General features: G+C 44.9%; 1 protein-coding gene across 1 annotated transcript in view; it reads left to right on the forward strand.

Moving 5' to 3' along the window:
• Positions 1-19,287, forward strand: part of LOC121559459 (ankyrin repeat domain-containing protein 11-like) — a 128,797-nt gene that overhangs the window by 103,331 nt on the left and 6,179 nt on the right. Inside the window, 6 exon segments of the mRNA XM_045210006.1 lie at positions 1,764-1,896; positions 13,573-13,746; positions 14,831-15,031; positions 15,941-16,083; positions 16,191-16,338; positions 16,499-19,287. Coding sequence (XP_045065941.1) covers positions 1,764-1,896; positions 13,573-13,746; positions 14,831-15,031; positions 15,941-16,083; positions 16,191-16,338; positions 16,499-19,287 — 3,588 coding nt within the window.

Here is a 19,287-nt window from a genome sequence, read left to right on the forward strand (position 1 = left end):
ATTGCTAGGAGACCAGTAAACACGGTTTCTCATGAAGGCAGCCTTGAAGCAGTGGCTCACAGCTCTCTTTTCTCCATGTGTCACAGCAAGACTAGTTCTAGCTAGCTCTGCCTAGCGCCAACGCCTCTGTCTGTCTTGACATGTGTTGTTTTGTGTATGTGTGTGCCTGTGTCAGCTGTCTGTATACTGTGTACTGTCTTTCTATTTGGAAATTCCTCCTACATGTAGACCTATGTGTATTGGCTCTTGTTCCCTCCCTCGCTGGTGTACAGAGTTAAGCCCAGCTCTAAGCAGCAGGAAGAGCTTGCTGTGTGTCTACACTGTACTGTAAGGGTGACATCATAGTCTCATGACGGTAGGAGGGCTGGGCTGCAGAGCGTGCCACTGTGCAGTGTGCAGCAATGGGAACTAGCCTGAGAGAGGGAGCATTCTGCTGCTACATTCCACCTCTTATCTGATTGGATCCTGCGTCTCCGCTCTGTGGTAAACAGCCACCTACACAGAGCTATTTAATTAGCCTGCCTTACCACAGACAGCACCCGGCCAACAACTCAGCTGCTCTGGCCCTCCTCTAAATCTAGTGGTTAGAAAAACAGGCATTACATAAGGTTTTATTTATTTGTTTTATAATCGTTTGAGATGTTTTTCATTATAGCAATCATTAAAATCTGGGTTCACAGAGTTCTTTTAACTTTGACTACAAACTAAAACCATCCAGAGGCAGTTTACTAGCCTGATATTTTAATATATAAGCAGGATATTGCATAGAGCAGAGATATATTTTTCTGTATTTGGAATACTGTACACTGATATCCCTGCGCCCTTACCTTATGAAGTGTTAGCCAGCTCTCCCTTCTCCTTAGAGCTAAATGTGAGGCTGTTTGTGTGAGAGCAGAGCTGCTGCGTGGCCCTTTAACAGCAGTCTTTTGGGCCAGGCAGGTCGAGGCAGAGGCAGCGCTGTACTGTATAGACAGAATGTCAGCTGGAGGGAGCCATTGGTGCTGGAGCAGGCCGCTTGCTGAAGGGGGGACGGGGGCCTCTGATGGGTTCCAGTTGCCGTGGACCACAGACCCCGGCGGTGTTACAGCTCCTTCCCTCCATCTCTCTCTTCCCATCTGGGACTGTCTGCCTCTGCTCTGTGCTGCTCTGCGGCCAGAGCGCCGAGAGGAAATTCCATGGAAAAGTCACGCTCTGCAAATCCCCTAATCGCTGGAAGTCTCTGGGCAGACAGAAGCACGCTGCAGTGTAAAGCTTTGGGATAAACAGCTGCCGTCCGCCTGTCTCTTTGTGTCCCTCTGTCAGTCTGTCCTGTCCTGGATGGGCTGTGTCCCTGTGTCTCTGTCTGTCCAGGCTTCTCCCAGTGCTAAGGGAAGTCTCCAAAACGTTAGGCTAAAGCTTGGCACTCATCTGTGGTCCTCTGTAGCTCAGCTGGTAGAGCACGGCGCTTGTAACGCCAAGGTAGTGGGTTCGATCCCCGGGACCACCCATACACAAAAATGTATGCACGCATGACTGTAAGTCGCTTTGGATAAAAGCGTCTGCTAAATGGCATATTATATTATTATATTTATATTATATCTAGAAGAAATTCTACAAATATCCTTCCACATCGGCCCTTTCATTTTAAACTACGGTTAAAGTTTTAGTTTAATGAAATAATATTCCTCCCAGCTAGTAGTGCAGCCCATAAATGATCATCTGTGTCTTCTTTACTGTTATAGCTGTGCAATACGGTGTTCATTTTGTTTTATTTTATTTGCCAGGATAAAGTATTGTCAAACAAGACTCCTAAATTGGACCGCAGCGATGGCGTCAAAGAGATGAAAGAGAAGGCATCCAAGAGGAAGCTTCCCTTCACTGTTGGAGCCAATGGAGACCAGAAAGATTCTGACTCAGGTAAGACTGGAAGGGGAGGGGGTGTTGCATCACTTCCTCAGCCTGGCAGCCAGGAAGTGTAGTGTTGCATGCTGGAAGAATGAAATGAAATGAAATTGTATTGGTTGCACACACATATTTAGCAGATGTTACTGCGGGTGTAGCGAAATGCGTGTGTTCCTAGCTCCAACAGTTGGGTAATACAGTTGAAGTCGGAAGTTTACATACACTTAGGTTGGAGTCATTAAAACTTGTTTTTCAACCACTCCACACATTTCTTGTTAACAAACTATAGTTTTGGCAAGTCGGTTAGGACATCTACTTTGTGCATGAAACAAGTAATTTTTCCAACAAATGTTTACAGACAGATTATTTCACTTATAATTCACTGTATCACAATTCCAGTGGGTCAGAAGTTTACATACACTAAGTTGACTGTGCCTTTAAACAGCTTGGAAAATTATTTAGAAGCTTCTGATAGGCTAATTGACATCATTTGAGTCAATTGGAGGTGTACCTGTTTCATCCTTGGGAGCAATTTCCAAACGCCTGAAGGTACCACGTTCATCTGTACGAACAATAGTATGCGAGTATAAACACCATGGGACCATGCAGCCGTCATACCGCTCAGGAAGGAGACGCGTTCTGTCTCCTAGAGATGAACGTACTTTGGTGCGAAAAGTGCAAATCAATCCCAGAACAACAGCAAAGGACCTTGTGAAGATGCTGGAGGAAACGGGTACAAAAGTATCTATATCCACAGTAAAACGAGTCCTATATCAACATAACCTGAAAGGCCGCTCAGCAAGGAAGAAGCCACTGCTCCAAAACCACCATAAAAAAGCCAGACTACGGTTTGCAACTGCACATGGGGACAAAGATCTTACTTTTTGGAGAAATGTCCTCTGGTCTGATGAAACAAAAATAGAACTGTTTGGCCATAATGACCATCGTTATGTTTGGAGGAAAAAGGGGGCTGCTTGCAAGCCGAAGAACACTATCCCAACCGTGAAACACGGGGGTGGCAGCATCATGCTGTGGGGGTGCTTTGCTGCAGGGGGGACTGGTGCACTTCACAAAATAGATGGCATCATGAGGAAGGAAAATTATGTGGATATATTGAAGCAACATCTCAAGACATCAGTCAGGAAGTTAAAGCTTGGTCGCAAATGGTCTTCCAAATGGACAATGACCCCAAGCATACTTCCAAAGTTGTGGCAAAATGGCTTAAGGACAACAAAGTCAAGGTATTGGAGTGGCCATCACAAATCCCTGACCTCAATCCTATAGAACATTTGTGGGCAGAACTGAAAAAGCGTGTGCGAGCAATGAGGCCTACAAACCTGACTCAGTTACACCAGCTCTGTCAGGAGGAATGGGCCAAAATTCACCCAACTTATTGTGGGATGAATGTGGAAGGCTACCCAAAACATTTGACCCAAGTTAAACAATTTAAAGGCAATGCTACCGAATACTAATTGAGTGTATGTAAACTTCTGACCCACTGGGAATGTGATGAAATAAATGAAAGCTGAAATAAATCATTTTCTCTACTATTATTCTGACATTTCACATTCTTAAAATAAAGTGGTGACCTAAGACAGGGAATTTCTACAAGGATTAAATGTCAGGAATTATGAAAAGTTTAAATGTATTTGGCTAAGGTAAACTTCCGACTTCAACTGTATCTAACAATACACAACAATACACAGAAATCTAAAAAGTAAAAGAATGTAATCAAGAAATATAGAAATATTAGGACGAGCAATGTCAGAGTCCGGGGTGTATATATATACAGTGGGGAGAACAAGTATTTGAAACACTGCCGATTTTGCAGGTTTTCCTACTTACAAAGCATGTATAGGTCTGTAATTTTTATCGTAGGTACACTTCAACTGTGAGAGACGGAATCTAAAACAAAGTAATTAATTTGCATTTTATTGCATGGCATAAGTATTTGATACATCAGAAAAGCAGAACTTAATATTTGGTACAGAAACCTTTGTTTGCAGTTACAGAGATCATACGTTTCCTTTAGGTCTTGACCAGATTTGCACACACTGCAGCAGGGATTTTGGCCCAATCCTCCATACAGACCTTCTCCAGATCCTTCAGGTTTCGGGGCTGTCGCTGGGCAATACGGACTTTCAGCTCCCTCCAAAGATTTTCTATTGGGTTCAGGTCTGGAGACTGGCTAGGCCACTCCAGGACCTTGAGATGCTTCTTACTGAGCCACTCCTTAGTTGCCCTGGCTGTGTGTTTCGGGTCGTTGTCATGCTGGAAGACCCAGCCACGACCCATCTTCAACGCTCTTACTGAGGGAAGGAGGTTGTTGGCCAAGATCTTGCGATACATGGCCCCATTCATCCTCCCCTTAATACGCTGCAATCGTCCTGTCCCCTTTGCAGAAAAGCATCCCCAAAGAATGATGTTTCCACCTCCATGCTTCACGGTTGGGATGGTGTTCTTGGGGTTGTACTCATCCTCCTTCTTCCTCCAAACACGGCGAGTGGAGTTTAGACCCAAAAGCTCTATATTTGTCTCATCAGACCACATGACCTTCTCCCATTCCTCCTCTGGATCATCCAGATGGTCATTGGCGAACTTCAGACGGGCCTGGACATGCGCTGGCTTGAGCAGGGGGACCTTGCGTGCGCTGCAGGATTTTAATCCATGACGGCGTAGTGTGTTACTAATGGTTGTCTTTGAGACTGTGGTCCCAGCTCTCTTCAGGTCATTGACCAGGTCCTGCCGTGTAGTTCTGGGCTGATCCCTCACCTTCCTCATGATCATTGATGCCCCACGAAGTGAGATCTTGCATGGAGCCCCAGACCGAGGGTGATTGACCATCATCTTGAACTTCTTCCATTTTCTAATAATTGTGCCAACAGTTGTTGTCTTCTCACCAAGCTGCTTGCCTAATGTCCTGTAACCCATCCCAGCCTTGTGCAGGTCTTAAATTTTATCCCTGATGTCCTTACACAGCTCTCTGGTCTTGGCCATTGTGAAGAGGTTGGAGTCTGTTTGATTGAGTGTGTGGACAGGTGTCTTTTATACAGGTAACAAGTTCAAACAGGTGCAATTAATACAGGTAATGAGTGGAGAACAGGAGGGCTTCTTAAAGAAAAACTAACAGGTCTGTGAGAGCCGGAATTCTTACTGGTTGATAGGTGATCAAATACTTATGTCATGCAATAAAATGCAAATTATTTACTTAAAAATCATACAATGTGATTTTCTGGATTTTTGTTTTAGATTCCGTCTCTCACAGTTGAAGTGTACCTATGATAAAAATTACAGACCTCTACATGCTTTGTAAGTAGGAAAACCTGCAAAATCGGCAGTGTATCAAATACTTGTTCTCCCCACTGTGTATGTATATATATGTGGGTGTGTGTGTGGGTGGATGGGATGTATAGACAATATGGACAGTATATGAATAGAATATGTAGTATATCTGAAGAATAGTATATGTACAGCAATAGTTAAATAGGATATGCCTTGACTAGAATACAGTGTGTGTATGTATGTATGTATGTATGTATGTATATGTATGTATGTATGTATATGTATATATATATACAGTGGGGCAAAAAAGTATTTAGTCAGCCACCAATTGTGCAAGTTCTCCCCACTTAAAAAGATGAGAGAGGCCTGTAAATTTCATCATAGGTACACGTCAACTATGACAGACAAAATGAGAAAGAAAATCCAGAAAATCACATTGTAGGATTTTTATGAATTTATTTGCAAATTATGGTGGAAAATAAGTATTTGGTCAATAACAAAAGTTTCTCAATACTTTGTTATATACCCTTTGTTGGCAATGACACAGGTCAAATGTTTTCTGTATGTCTTCACAAGGTTTTCATACACTGTTGCTGGTATTTTGGCCCATTCCTCCATGCAGATCTCCTCTAGAGCAGTGATGTTTTGGGGCTGTCGCTGGGCAACACGGACTTTCAACTCCCTCCAAAGATTTTCTATGGGGTTGAGATCTGGAGACTGGCTAGGCCACTCCAGGACCTTGAAATGCTTCTACGAAGCCACTCCTTCGTTGCCCGGGCGGTGTGTTTGGGATCATTGTCATGCTGAAAGACCCAGCCACGTTTCATCTTCAATGCCCTTGCTGATGGAAGGAGGTTTTCACTCAAAATCTCACGATACATGGCCCCATTCATTTCTTTCCTTTTACACGAATCAGTCGTCCTGGTCCTTTGCAGAAAAACAGCCCCAAAGCATGATGTTTCCACCCCATGCTTCACAGTAGGTATGGTGTTCTTTGGATGCAACTCAGCATTCTTTGTCCTCCAAACACGACGAGTTGAGTTTTTACCAAAAAGTTCTATTTTGGTTTCATATGACATTCTCCCCAATCCTCTTCTGGATCATCCAAATGCACTCTAGCAAACTTCAGACGGGCCTGGAAATGTGCTGGCTTAAGCAGGGGGACACGTCTGGCACTGCATGATTTGAGTCCCTGGCGGCGTAGTGTGTTACTGATGGTAGGCATTGTTACTTTGGTCCCAGCTCTCTGCAGGTCATTCACTAGGTCCCCCCGTGTGGTTCTGGGATTTTTGCTCACCGTTCTTGTGATCATTTTGACTCCCACGGGGTGAGATCTTGCGTGGAGCCCCAGATCGAGGGAGATTATCAGTGGTCTTGTATGTCTTCCATTTCCTAATATTTGCTCCCACAGTTGATTTCTTCAAACCAAGCTGCTTACCTATTGCAGATTCAGTCTTCCCCAGCCTGGTGCAGGTCTACAATTTTGTTTCTGGTGTCCTTTGACAGCTCTTTGGTCTTGGCCATAGTGGAGTTTGGAGTGTGACTGTTTGAGGTTGTGGACAGGTGTCTTTATACTGATAACAAGTTCAAACAGGTGCCATTAATACAGGTAACGTAGTGGAGGACAGAAGAGCCTCTTAAAGAAGAAGTTACAGGTCTATGAGAGCCAGAAATCTTGCTTGTTTGTAGGTGACCAAATACTTATTTTCCACCATAATTTGCAAATAAATTCATAAAAATCCTACAATGTGATTTTCTGGAATTTGTTTTCTCAATTTGTCTGTCATAGTTGACGTGTACCTATGATGAAAATTACAGGCCTCTCTCATCTTTTTAAGTGGGAGAACTTGCACAATTGGTGGCTGACTAAATACTTTTTTTCCCCACTGTAAGTGGGTAAAACAGTATGTAAACATTACTTAGAGTGACCAGTGTTCCATGACCATTGTACATAGAGCAGAAGCCTTTAAGGTGCATGGTAGCGTAACCGGGTGGTAGCTGTCTAGTGACAGTGACTAAAGTTCAGGGCAGGGACTGGGTTGGGGCCAGCTAGTGGTGACTATTTAACAGCCTGAAGACCTTGAGATAGAAGCAGTTTTCAGTCTCTCGGTCCCAGCTTTGATGCACCTGTACTGACCTCGCCTTCTGGATGGTAGCGGGGTGAACAGGCCATGGCTCAGGTGACTGAGATCCTTGATGAGTTTCTTGGCCTTCCTGTGACACCAGTTGCTGTAGATGTCCTGAGGGCAGGCAGTGTGCCCCCGGTGATGCATTGGGCTGACCACACCACCCTCTGGAGAGCCCTACGGTTGCGGACGGTGCAGTTGCCGTACCAGGCGGCGATACAGCCCGACGGGATGCTCTCAATGGTGCATCTGTAAAAGTTTGTGAGGGTCTTATGAGCCAAGCTAAATTTCTTCAGCCTCCTGAGGTTGAAGAGGCGCTGGGCTGAGAGGTGTGATGGAGGAGCTCCTGCAGGCTGTTTTTTTTTTTATAACCTCAAAGAAGAAAACCTCAAAGAAGGCTGTGTGTTTTGGTTAGCCATGGTTTAACTTGGTTCAACTGTCCATCGTTGAGAAAAAGGCCACACAGAATATGGGCCAATTAAGTGAGGATTTGTCAATCACGAGGGCCTGAAAAGGTTTGGGGTAAGGTGTTCAATTGTTTTCTTTAATAAGAGAGAAAGGGGAACTACTGTTCCAGCTTGTTTGGCTTGAGCTTTGAGGATCTTGAAATTATTTGTTGATGATGGTCTGTAATAACATGTACGGTAATGGAACCCACATCTCTGTGTGCTGGGTTATTGGGTTGGTTTGAAATACTGCTGTTTGTTTGAAATACTGCTGTGAACCATTGTGTACATTTCTCTTTTTGTTTTGGTGACGTGGGTTGGCTTTTTGCAGGAAAACTTGTATTTCTCTATTTTTAAGAGATATTGAATATAGAGCCTGTGTTCTCAGTGCAGCTTTAGTGACCAAATCAGGAGCGTAATCAATTCCCCTGGTCCTCACTGTTTAGTCACTACTATAGTGGCTTGGTTGTGTGTTTGTGTTTGCTCGTGGTAGTGACCCTATAAGCTGTTAGCAGGCTGTTAGCAAAGAAAGGTTGCCTCCCCCCTCAGTATCTCCCCTCCCCCTATCTAGAACAGTGCCCTGATTGTCTATTGTCATGCTAATGTTGGATGGTCTCTACCTCTACAGCTAGGATGGATGTCTTTCGGTCTCTCAGAATAACTACACCATAGTTCACACATTGCCTTTGCCTGGGGGTGGAAATGTGTGTTTGTCTTAGTGTTCCCTGCCTGTTTTCCTTCTCAGTGTCATCTTTCCCATCCACGTGTCTTAAACCTGGCTGTAAAATGGAAACATTCATTAAACGGTTCATCCTCCATTGTGTCAGTTTTGTCTCCATACCTTCTTATTTAACCCATACACACTAGTGTGGTTTCACACACACACTTCCCCTCTTCTGTTGTCTTGGCCTTGATAGCTAGTTCCTTTCATGCTGTGTTATTGTCTCTACCCTATGGAATTTGTTAAGTACTTTACAGCCAGCCCCATCCCCTCCCCCTGACATTGATGGTGTCTTTCTGATGATACTGTATCTCCTCTTGATATGGTGAACTCTCCTTCTTTGGCCCTCCATTGTGGGGATAGAGTCTAGACTGTGGCCCAGTAGGCCTTTGTATGGAGGGGTTGTGTGCCCCTGGCCTGCTCCCTTGTGCCTGCAGAACACACCAGAGGTGGTCCTGCCGCCCAGGTTCTGCTAGAGGAGTCTGGTCTGGCTGTGCTGCTGCAGGCTTCATGTCTGGTGGAGATGGATGTTAGGAGACGACAGAGGGATTCTGAACCCTGGAAAGTAACAGCCACAAGGATTCCAGTAGTGAACTTTGAGGATGTGGAGGAAAGTGCAGGCTGGGCTTCATATGACCCCCTGAAGGAGAGAGAGCTTCACATTTCTCCACGCTGTGGTCATCTCCTCCTCCTCATCAGCCCTGAGTGGGGAAAAACAACACAGAGAGCGAGTGATGAAACCGAAACCTCCTTAATGACTTCATAGCTATATTCTCTCTCTCTGTCTCTCTCACTATTTCTTTCTCTCTCTAAACCTTTCTGAGGGTATGGCAGTCAGTCCAGCGTGGCTCCTCTCCTACACAGAAAAGGAACTACAGGTCTATTGTTTTCACTGTGGTGGGCTGCTGGGAGAGTACGCCCCTGTGCTTCCAGCTCCTTGTGCTTCTGTGATGATGGAGAGTTCAGACTGAGGCTATGCTATGTACTCAGTGGTTTTGCGTGGCATCCGTCACACAAATGTCCATAGTTGGCCTGTGAGATAGTGTTTTGAAGCTTGAGGCAGCTATACAATAAGATAGTATTGAATTCGTAGCATAATATTGGCTTTTTGAGAAATGTACGGTGTGGCTACTTTTGATTGTATTGTTCAGCTATGAAAGACGAGCAAGTTAGACCCTTCACATCCCCTTATTTGCTGGCTAGTTTTGATGGAAGGGGACAGTAGAGGGCAGGAAACTCATCTAACATGGACTAGGCTATATACTCCATTTGAAATACGTAATTCATACTGGAGTCATTTTGTAACCAGGGATTTGCTGCATTCTCCATTTGTGTTGTCTTTGCACTCTCCAAAACCACAAGATGACAGTATTCTACTGTGTTGACAGTTATCTAGGCCTAGTACCACCCTGTCAGTACTTAAAGTGAAGTCAGTGTGTGGTGGAACCTTATTTGAGTACATAACCTCCATTTTTATGGTCATAACAGGGCACTCGATCTCAACTGAAATTATTCTCCCTGAGGCATCTGTTAGATGAATCATCTTTCACTGCAAATTGCAGTGATTGCTCTGTTATCTTGAACACACTGTTTTGACAGGTTACAAGACATTCTTCTAGAGATGGTAGTGCGTGTAGCAGATGATTCTAACCTGTATTGGTGTAGAGACCCTCCACATTCCTTGCAGTATGAGTGTAGGAGCCATAGCCAGGGCTGCTCAGCGAGGAGACTGCTCTGGATAACGCTATGAGGAGTGGGAGACATAAGAGACAGTGATGAGTGCAGATCTGCTGCTGCCCACGCTATGCTGGCACTGGAAGGCAGGCTAGCACACACACATCATCATCATCATCATCTTCACGATATGGCAGGAATACAGGATGCCTGTCTTATCAGCAGGTGCTGCTTTTAGTAGGGGGGGGGGGTGTTGCTTTAGGTGTTCTCCACCGTACCGCAGGCCAAATCAGCCCTGCCTGCCTGCCTGCCTGCTGCACACCACTATTATTCAGATCCCTGGAGGGAGAAATGTTTTTGTAATATTTCATCTCCCATTCTTTGGAAGATCCATGAATTATTCACTGTTATGATTTGACTTGATATCAGATTTGGTCTGGGTTCAGTTGTTTTGGAGCTTGACAGTCTCCACTAGGTATATTAGATAGGCTAGTAGTTGCACTCTGTCCAGACGTTCTGAAACGGTTCCATTGTTTCTCCAGTCCATCTTTGACCCCTTGTGTACTGTAGCCTACATCAGGATGGCCCAGTCTACTCTGTACATAGAGATAAGGAGGTCAAGCAGTTAGCGGCAGCTCTTTAGTAGGCCAACACAGTGTGAGAGAAAGCCCTTCGGTAGTCTGCTGATCTGTCTCCCTCTCTGTCATTACCACCACTGAAGACTGTTGTTCTGCACCGACACTTTCCTCTGCTCTCGTCATCGTAGCCAAGCACAAAGCAGTGACACAACATCCTGTGGCCACTTCTGGTCTCTTCTTCCTTCATTTCCTGTTTGCTGGCTGTCTCTGACTGGGCTGCTTGACAACAGAGCTCTCTCTTCTCTCCCTGTCTTCTGAGTAGGAGGGAATTGCTTCTCACTATCCCAGGCCATGACATTCTCCTGAGGGTAATCCTCATACAGGAGCATGAATGTGTCTGGCTCCTGTGTGACTGGGTGGTGGTGGTGTTAGTATGTGTGGTAGTAAGTGCTAGTAGTGTTCATGCTTTGTTATCAGTTTCAATCTCAGTCTAAGAATAAAGACAGAGTTGTGGTGCTAATGTTTTTATATATTGACCATGAGATCTCACCCTGCCTAGTCGCCTCACTTGTGTATTCACTGTTCACTGTCTTCACAGTTGATTCCCATGTTCTATGAAATATAACACAGGAAGAAAGGCCAGTCCTACATTCACATTGTAGTAAAGCAAACAAAGCTCATCAGGTCTACCTCTAATAATAGAACACAACACAACTCTCCCACGGTGCAGAAACCCCAACTGACAGAACTGGTCTGAGTATATTCATAGCTGTCACTCAGAGAAAGACAGGCTGTTAGTAAGTTAGCATGTTTGATGTCCCAAGTGGATTGATAGAAAGATGAGCTTGTCATCGTCTTTTTTGTCCTATTGAATTTGGGGACACCACAAACAGACGAGGCCTACCTGGTTCTTCTAGTTGGGCTGGTTCTGCCTGCCCCTACTGTGGGAAGCTGATAGCAAAGTTTCAACAATAGGCTAACACAATGGCGTCATGGGCCCATTGTAACTTGACTGTTGTCTTGCTGTGGCCCCCGCCCCTGGCCTAGATTGGCGTTCTTGGGAACAGTGAGGTAGCTTGGTCTCCCTCCAACTTTGCCATCAAATCTCTCAAGTTAAAGGACAAATCAAATGCCACATCATGATGATGCAAAACACGTCATCTTGATGTTGGAAGTGACACTTTGCTTCTTGAAAGTCCAATATCTTGAAAACTTGACTGCTGACATGCAAAACATTTGGGGACTATATCAACAGTAGACTAATGAACAAAATGTAGTTTTTGAATCGTCCAGTTGAAAGCAGAGAGTAATGGACGCTCTTTTCCACAAGCTAAACACCCATTTTTAAACAACTGCACACTTTTGTCTGTAAGTATTTATTTGCTTAGCCCATTACTGTATGTCTGACTGTGCACTGTGTGTGTGCTTGTGTGAGTGTGTAGCGCGTGTGTGTGCATGCTTGTATGTGTGTGAGAGGTAGAGAGTGGGAGATTGAGGGATCAACCTAGTTGAATACATAGGCCTTCTTTTGCCAGTGTATATATAGTCTTAAATGTTTTTTAAAACTATTTAATTGTTTAATTAGAAGCAGCTACGGATATCTATGGGCTTACGTTGCATTTTCAGATGCCTCTGTCTTAATTCCATCCTTGTAATCCATGTGGAATGTGTGTGAGGGTTATCCTGCTGTTTTGTTGTTTTCAGTCTTCCCACTGTATCTCATTTACATTGAAGACAGATCACACATGTTTGCGTGCTGCTTAGCCTACTCGATGCATGTCCAAAATCTGGTAGAAAAGTCATTGTAATTAGAGGCTTGTATGTAGTTTGATAGCAGCCCTTTTCAAGTACTGAAGCAGGCTCATTACTGACTGGGGCTCACTGTAAAGGCTTGGAAAAGCAACTCTAGCGTTTTTAGTCCTCGACATCCACCGCCTGAAACATCCACTGCTGTGGTTCATGCTGTTTAAGTCTGAATAAAAGGAATGTGTCTAAATGGCAAATTCCTTTGAGAATGTGAGTGTATCAGGGGTGGGGGTACATTAGGCATAAGTATTCACAGATGTTAGTGAAAGTCTATCAGCTCTGACTATGGAAAATCTCTGGAAAGGGTTTTGCGACCGGAAGCGTGAGCTGCCATGTTTCCTACTCCTATTAATTATGTTTGTGGCCTTGAGCAATCTACTCTGTTGAGAGCTACAGCGACGTGTGTTGATGTCGCCATGGACGCAGTTGAAGGCCATGTAATTTGTTTTTATTGATGTAAAAGAGTTTTGGAAGGATCTTGTAGCTGGCACAGTTTGGGCTTGTTCAAACATTGACGGAGCATACTTCCAAATCATCCAGCAGTTGCAAATGTAGAGTATTTATGTCTCTCAATAGTAAAGTAAGACTGACATTGTGCTGTGGAGATTTGATAATACCTCCAGACACTGAAAATAGTTGATGGGCGTGTCTTTGAGGAGCAGCTGCTTTTGTCCAGCAGCAAGTAGCCATTGTGATGACCTTGGCTCGGCCACATTTGAAATGAACACCGGCCATTTTGTAATCACGTTCACTCTGCCAAGTCACACCCCCTGAGAGAGACACAAAAATCAGACTGTCAATAGTTGACCCCTCCCTGCCTCTGGGGCAGCTGGGTTTAAAGGCCCACCACCATCAGCCGCCTCAGAAGATGGATGCAGGCTAAACTAGACTAGAGGATGGTAGGGGTTTCACCTAGGGGGTTCCTTATAACATGGTCAGAAATTAAACCATTTCAATATGACTGCTGAAGTGAAAGCCGATATAGCCTGAGCAATTTGCTATCCTGTGTTTGTGCTACCCATAGGCCTCACATTGTCCATTCCCCTCTCTCCTCACAGAAAAGCAAGGTCCGGAACGGAAGCGCATTAAAAAGGAGCCCACCAACACCAGGAAGTCAGGCCTGCCGTTTGGGATGGGCATGCCAGGGATCCGGGCCGGGTACCCCCTCTCTGAGCGGCAGCAGGTGGCTCTTCTCATGCAGATGACGGCTGAAGAGTCAGTCAACAGTCCAGGTGCGTATTTGTCATGGATGCCACGTCTCTGAGGGTTCAGCGCGTGGTGGGGTGAAGGGGGGTGCTGTGTCCCTGGTGCTTAGTGTCCCAGCCACACTCTTGCGCCATGCTTCATTAAAGAACAGACCACACTGCTTAATTAGAATTCAATTATACAAGATAACCCTCATCAATTTCCATTACTGCAGTGAAATGGACCTCCACTGTCTTAATCCACTGTTATTTTCTGGGCCTGGCTGTTTGTGGGGAACTCTAGAAGTTGGTATCACATTCCTGTACGGTAAATTGTTGCTGCTTTGTTTTGGAATGTAGCATTCAACCATGAGGGAAATGAAAGTAGTTTACCCCAGGGATTGAGTCTGAAAGGGACTAATAGTGCAAAATCAGACCTGTGCCAAACCACAGAATATCCAGACCCAGGCCTTTTGTTAATTTCATATCTGCTATCTGTTATTAGATTAGTCGGATCTAGCATTTCCTCTTCAAGTGCTGTACTTATGTTCTGTCGTTAAAACATTGCAATTAAACGTTTAAGAAACATAGGCTTTAGTAGGCTATATTTCCTCTTAAGTAGTAGCGCTGATCTCTGTGTGTTAGGCATTATGTTGTGCTTCTAATGTGGTTTATATGTTTCCTGTTGTTTGTAGTAGTAGTAGTAGTATTGTTATTATTATTATTATTATTATTATTATTATTATTATTATTATTATTATTATTATTATACACCAGTGCCTGAGTTTGTGCCTTAAAGACAGAACACAGATTAAGTGAGTTTCAAATAGCATTCAGGACTATTCTCTGCAAACTCAATAATGTAAATGTGGTTAAGGCTTTGGTTTAATCCACTAAATGTGATGAAATGAACTCAAGCAATTGGGAGTCTTAGTTCTCTGACTGATGTCTTGAGCAAGAGTGCCACCTACAGGCGATGATGGAGTTGTAACAGTTGTTTTTCAATGAAATATTCTGCACCGTTACATAATGGTACTGTAATATGTAGCCCAATGCTCACTTGGCTCATGTTTTTACTATAGAAATGAATCATGCCAATTCTATTAACTCAGTTTTTGTCCTGTTTTTGTAGACACAACACCAAAGCATCAGTCACAGTCAAGTCTGGGCCAGAAGGGAACGCCAAACTCTGCATCTAAAACCAAAGACAAAGTAAACAAGAGAAATGAGAGGGGCGAGACGAGGCTGCACCGGTCAGCCATCCGCGGAGAGGCACGCCGCATCAAGGAGCTCATCAGTGAGGGAGCTGACGTGAATGTAAAAGACTTTGCAGGTGAGAGTCGCTGCCACTGCAGTCTGGTGGTTATCTTACTCTCTCTGCTCCTTCTCTCTCTCTGCTCCTCTTCTCTCTCTGCTCCTCTTCTCTCTCTGCTCCTCCTCTCTCTCTGCTCCTCCTCTCTCTCTGCTCCTTCTCTCTCTCTGCTCCTCCTCTCTCTCTGCTCCTTCTCTCTCTCTGCTCCTCCTCTCTCTCTGCTCCTTCTCTCTCTCTGCTCCTCCTCTCTCTGCTCCTCCTCTCTCTCTGCTCCTCTCTCTCTGCTCCTCCTCTCTCTCTGCTCCTCCTCCTCCTCTCTGCTCCTCCTCCTCCTCTCTGCTCCTCGTCGCTCGCTCTCTGCTCCTCGTCGCTCGCTCTCTGCTCCTCGTCGCTCGCTCTGCTCCTCGTCGCTCGCTCTCTCTGCTCCTCGTTGCTCGCTCTCTCTGCTCCTCCTCTCTGCTGCTCCCCTCCTCTCTCTGCTGCTCCTCCTCCTCTCTCTGCTCCTCCTCCTCTCTCTCTGCTCCTCCTTCTCCGCTCTCTGCTCCTCCGCTCTCTGCTGCTCCTCCTCCTCTCTCTGCTCCTCCTCCTCTCTCTCTGCTCCTCCTTCTCCGCTCTCTGCTCCTCCGCTCTCTGCTCCTCCTCCTCCTCTCTCTGCGCTTCCTCCTCTCTCTCTGCTCCTCCTCCTCCTCTCTCTGCTCCTCCTCCTCTCGCTGCTCTTCCTTCTGCTCTCTGCTGCTCCTCCTCTCCTCCTCCAGCCTCTTGCCTTTCACCTCCATACTTCTGTGTTATATTTTATATTTATGATAATAGTTGCACATTTCTTTGCTTCTCTAGCAATCTAAAATGTTCAAAACTGGGTGCAAAAATGATTTTGAATCCTACGTTTGAGAAATATTTGAGCCGTTATTTAACTGTGTTTGTGATTCACAGGCTGGACTGCATTGCATGAAGCGTGCAACCGAGGCTACTACGATGTGGCCAAGCAGCTGCTGGCAGCCGGTGCAGAGGTCAACACCAAGGGCTTGGATGATGACACCCCTCTACATGACGCATCAAACAACGGGCACTTCAAGGTAACTTCAGTGTTAAGTGTGTGATTGCTCCTGTAGATGGGCAATGGCCGTGTTTAGGACTGAGACCAATGTTTTGATGTTTCTGAATCTTTTCTGTTTCTTTGTAGGTGGTAAAGTTGCTTTTAAGGTATGGAGGGGACCCTCGACAAAGCAACAGAAGGGGGGAAACCGCGTTGAAGGTTGCTAACTCCCCAACGATGCTCAATCTGTTGCTTGGAAAAGGCACTTATACCTCCAGTGAGGAGAGCTCGTCAGGTGTGTAACATTTTATGCCATGAGTAGCTCTAAACACCTTCACCCTGCCATTTGTTCCTTTTATTTTAACTTCCTTGCTTTTCCTTTAACCACTGAGTGTGACAGATTTTTGGTGTTATTGAACTGTTATTTATTTGATTGTATCATCTCTTTTTTTCAGAATCCTCAGAGGAAGAAGATGCCCCGTCGTTTGCCCCATCCAGTTCTGTTGAGGGCAATAACACAGACTCCGAGTTTGAGAAGGGCCTGAAGCTGATAGGGAAGAAAGAGCTGGATCAGCCCCTATCCACAACAACTACCCCCGTCAAGGACGAGTATGAGTTTGACGAGGATGATGAGGAAGAGCGCGTCCCTCCGGTGGACGACAAGCACTTGCTCAAGAAAGAGTTCCGCAAGGAGTCTCCCAGTGTCACTAAGGCTAGCGGCTTAATTTCAATACCGAAGGGGGAGGTGGTCAAAACCTATTCCAAAAGCAACTCGCTCACACCAAAGAAGACTGTTAGACGGATTCTCTCTGACAGCTCAGACGAGGATGATGGGACGTTGTGTTTCACACCTATGCCCACACCACGGCAACCAGCGCCACCTACCAATGCCAAGGCCCGGGACTCTGCTACACTGAGCTCGAAGCAGCAGAAAGAGAAAACTAAAGTGAAGAAGAAGAGGAAGAAGGAGACAAAAAATAATGTCAGTAAGGAGGTCAGATTTGGTAAAGTCAATGACAAATTCTGCACTTCTGACTCTGATTGTGGGGACATAGGGAGTGAGGATGATAAAGGCTCTATGAAGAGCTCGAACTGTATAAAGGACTCCACAATGAGCCTAAAAGAATCCTCTGCGTTCAGTACTCACTCTGCATCCTCTTCCTCCTCTTCTCATGGAAGCATGAGCTCTCAGAAACTGACACCCTCGCTGACAGAGCATAACCCAAAGCAGTGGAGGACAGACGGCTGGAAGACTGTGTCATCTCCTGTATGGTCAGATGTTAGCTCCCTCTCTGACTCTGTTAGAACAAGGCTTTCCAGTGAGTCGGACTACTCCTCTGCCGACTCAAGTGTCGAGTCAGTGAAACAGGTGAAAAAGAAAGCACAGGAAAACAGAAAGAAAAACAATGTGCACACCAATGCACTAGACAAAAAGAACTCTGACTTTCACAAGAACTCCAACACAGACAGTACGGTCTCCAAAATGGATAAAGATGGCAAAGTGTTGAAAAAGCATAAAGTAAAACACAAGCACAAAAACAAAGAGAAAGAAAAGGCTCCCAGTTTAGTGCTCAATCAAGACATGAACGAGAAATTTGTTAAAAGCTTCTCATTTGATTTTGATGATTCAAGGCAAAAGTCACTCCTTGTTGAGACTGAGTCCCCAGCTGAAAGCAAGGTCAAGCTGTCTAAACATGAAAAAGAGCATTTGAAAAAGGAGGACAGGTTGTCGAAGGGCAAGTCTGAGGACAGAGACTGGTCTTCTGGAAAAGAAGTGCAAAGAACTGCTAAGGAGGAGAAATCCAAGAAAACAAAAGAGTCCACCAAGGAGAAGCCTAGCAAGGAGGAGAGGGAAAAGCCCTTGAAAACTGAAAAAGAAAAGAGCCTCAAGGAAAAAGAGAAGCCCAAGGAGGAGAAACAACAAAAGATTCATAAAGAGGAGAAGAAGAAAAAGTCAAAGGACAAGTCATCTAAACCAGACAGGAAGAGCAGTGAGCAAAAAGAAGAAAAACATATTAAGGTGGATAAGGAGAAAAATGCCAGGGAGGAGAAGGAAAAATCTAAGAAAGAAAAGGTTCAGAAGGAAGAGCCTGATTATGAAGTCTATGATGTCAGTAACCGTTTCTTAAACCTGGAAGACACCAAGCTCAGTGCCTCAGACGACCACCATGACCGATGGGCATCAGACCTTTCCTCTGACTGCGACCTATTTGGAGATGACAGCTGGGATGCTCCTCCTGTGAAGGACTACAAAGAATATAAAGCAAACAACACTGTAAAGCTGATCGTTGAGACTGAAAAAATAGAGAGCAGAGACCGGAGGAAGGAAAACAAAATCAAAGACAAGAAATTAGATCATAATGACAAACGGTCAGAGAAAGAGCCTACCTCCAAGAAGAAAGAGAAAGACTCTTCAGAAAAGTTTTGTGACAAGAAAAAGGATTTGACCGAAAAACTGAAACTCAACTCCAGCCACTCTGTAGAAAAGGAGAAGAAGCGAAAGGAATCTGCAGATACTGTCAAAGAGAAGAAAGAGAAGGACTCCATGGACAGCAGTAGAGACCGAAAAGATTCCTATGAGTTCACTAAAGAAAGAAAGGACTTGAAAATCAAACAGGAGTCCATCAGAGACGATTATGGGAATGATGCCTTCTTCAAAGAAATTGAAACTGTCAGCAAACCATGTGAAATTAGAGAGAGGAACCACTCTGGAAAAGAGAAGGAGAGAAAGGGAGATGGGGTGGAAAAGAGAGAAAAGACTAAAGCTGACAAACACAAGGAAAAGCCTAAAGACCGATCCATAGAACAGGATAAGGAGAAGCCTGAAAAGACAGCAACTGAGAAGCCTTTGAAGGAAAAAGACACAGATAGAGGCTCTAAAGACAAGAAGGAGGGAGCTAAAGACAAACACAAAGACACACACAGCAAAGACAAGGACAGGAAGATGTCTTCAGAACAAACTAAGGACAAGAAAGAAAAGGCTTCACAGGACAAGCATGCTGACAGGGATAAAGATGTCGTTGAGGTGAAGAAGGAGGAGAGAAAACCTGAGAAAGTAAAACCTGAGAAAACATGGTACAAGATCGCAGACATTTTCACAGATGAAAGTGAGGATGAAGAAGACAATTACAACGGAGGTGTGGCCAAGTTAAGTGATTCCCTTGGGTTGTCAGATTCTCACAGGAAAGACTCCACACCTGACAGGGATGAGCTTGATCACTTCCAAACGGAAAAACCCAGGAAA

Source organism: Coregonus clupeaformis, chromosome 32 (genome assembly GCF_020615455.1).
Source record: "Coregonus clupeaformis isolate EN_2021a chromosome 32, ASM2061545v1, whole genome shotgun sequence".
Taxonomy (NCBI): Eukaryota; Metazoa; Chordata; class Actinopteri; order Salmoniformes; family Salmonidae; genus Coregonus; species Coregonus clupeaformis.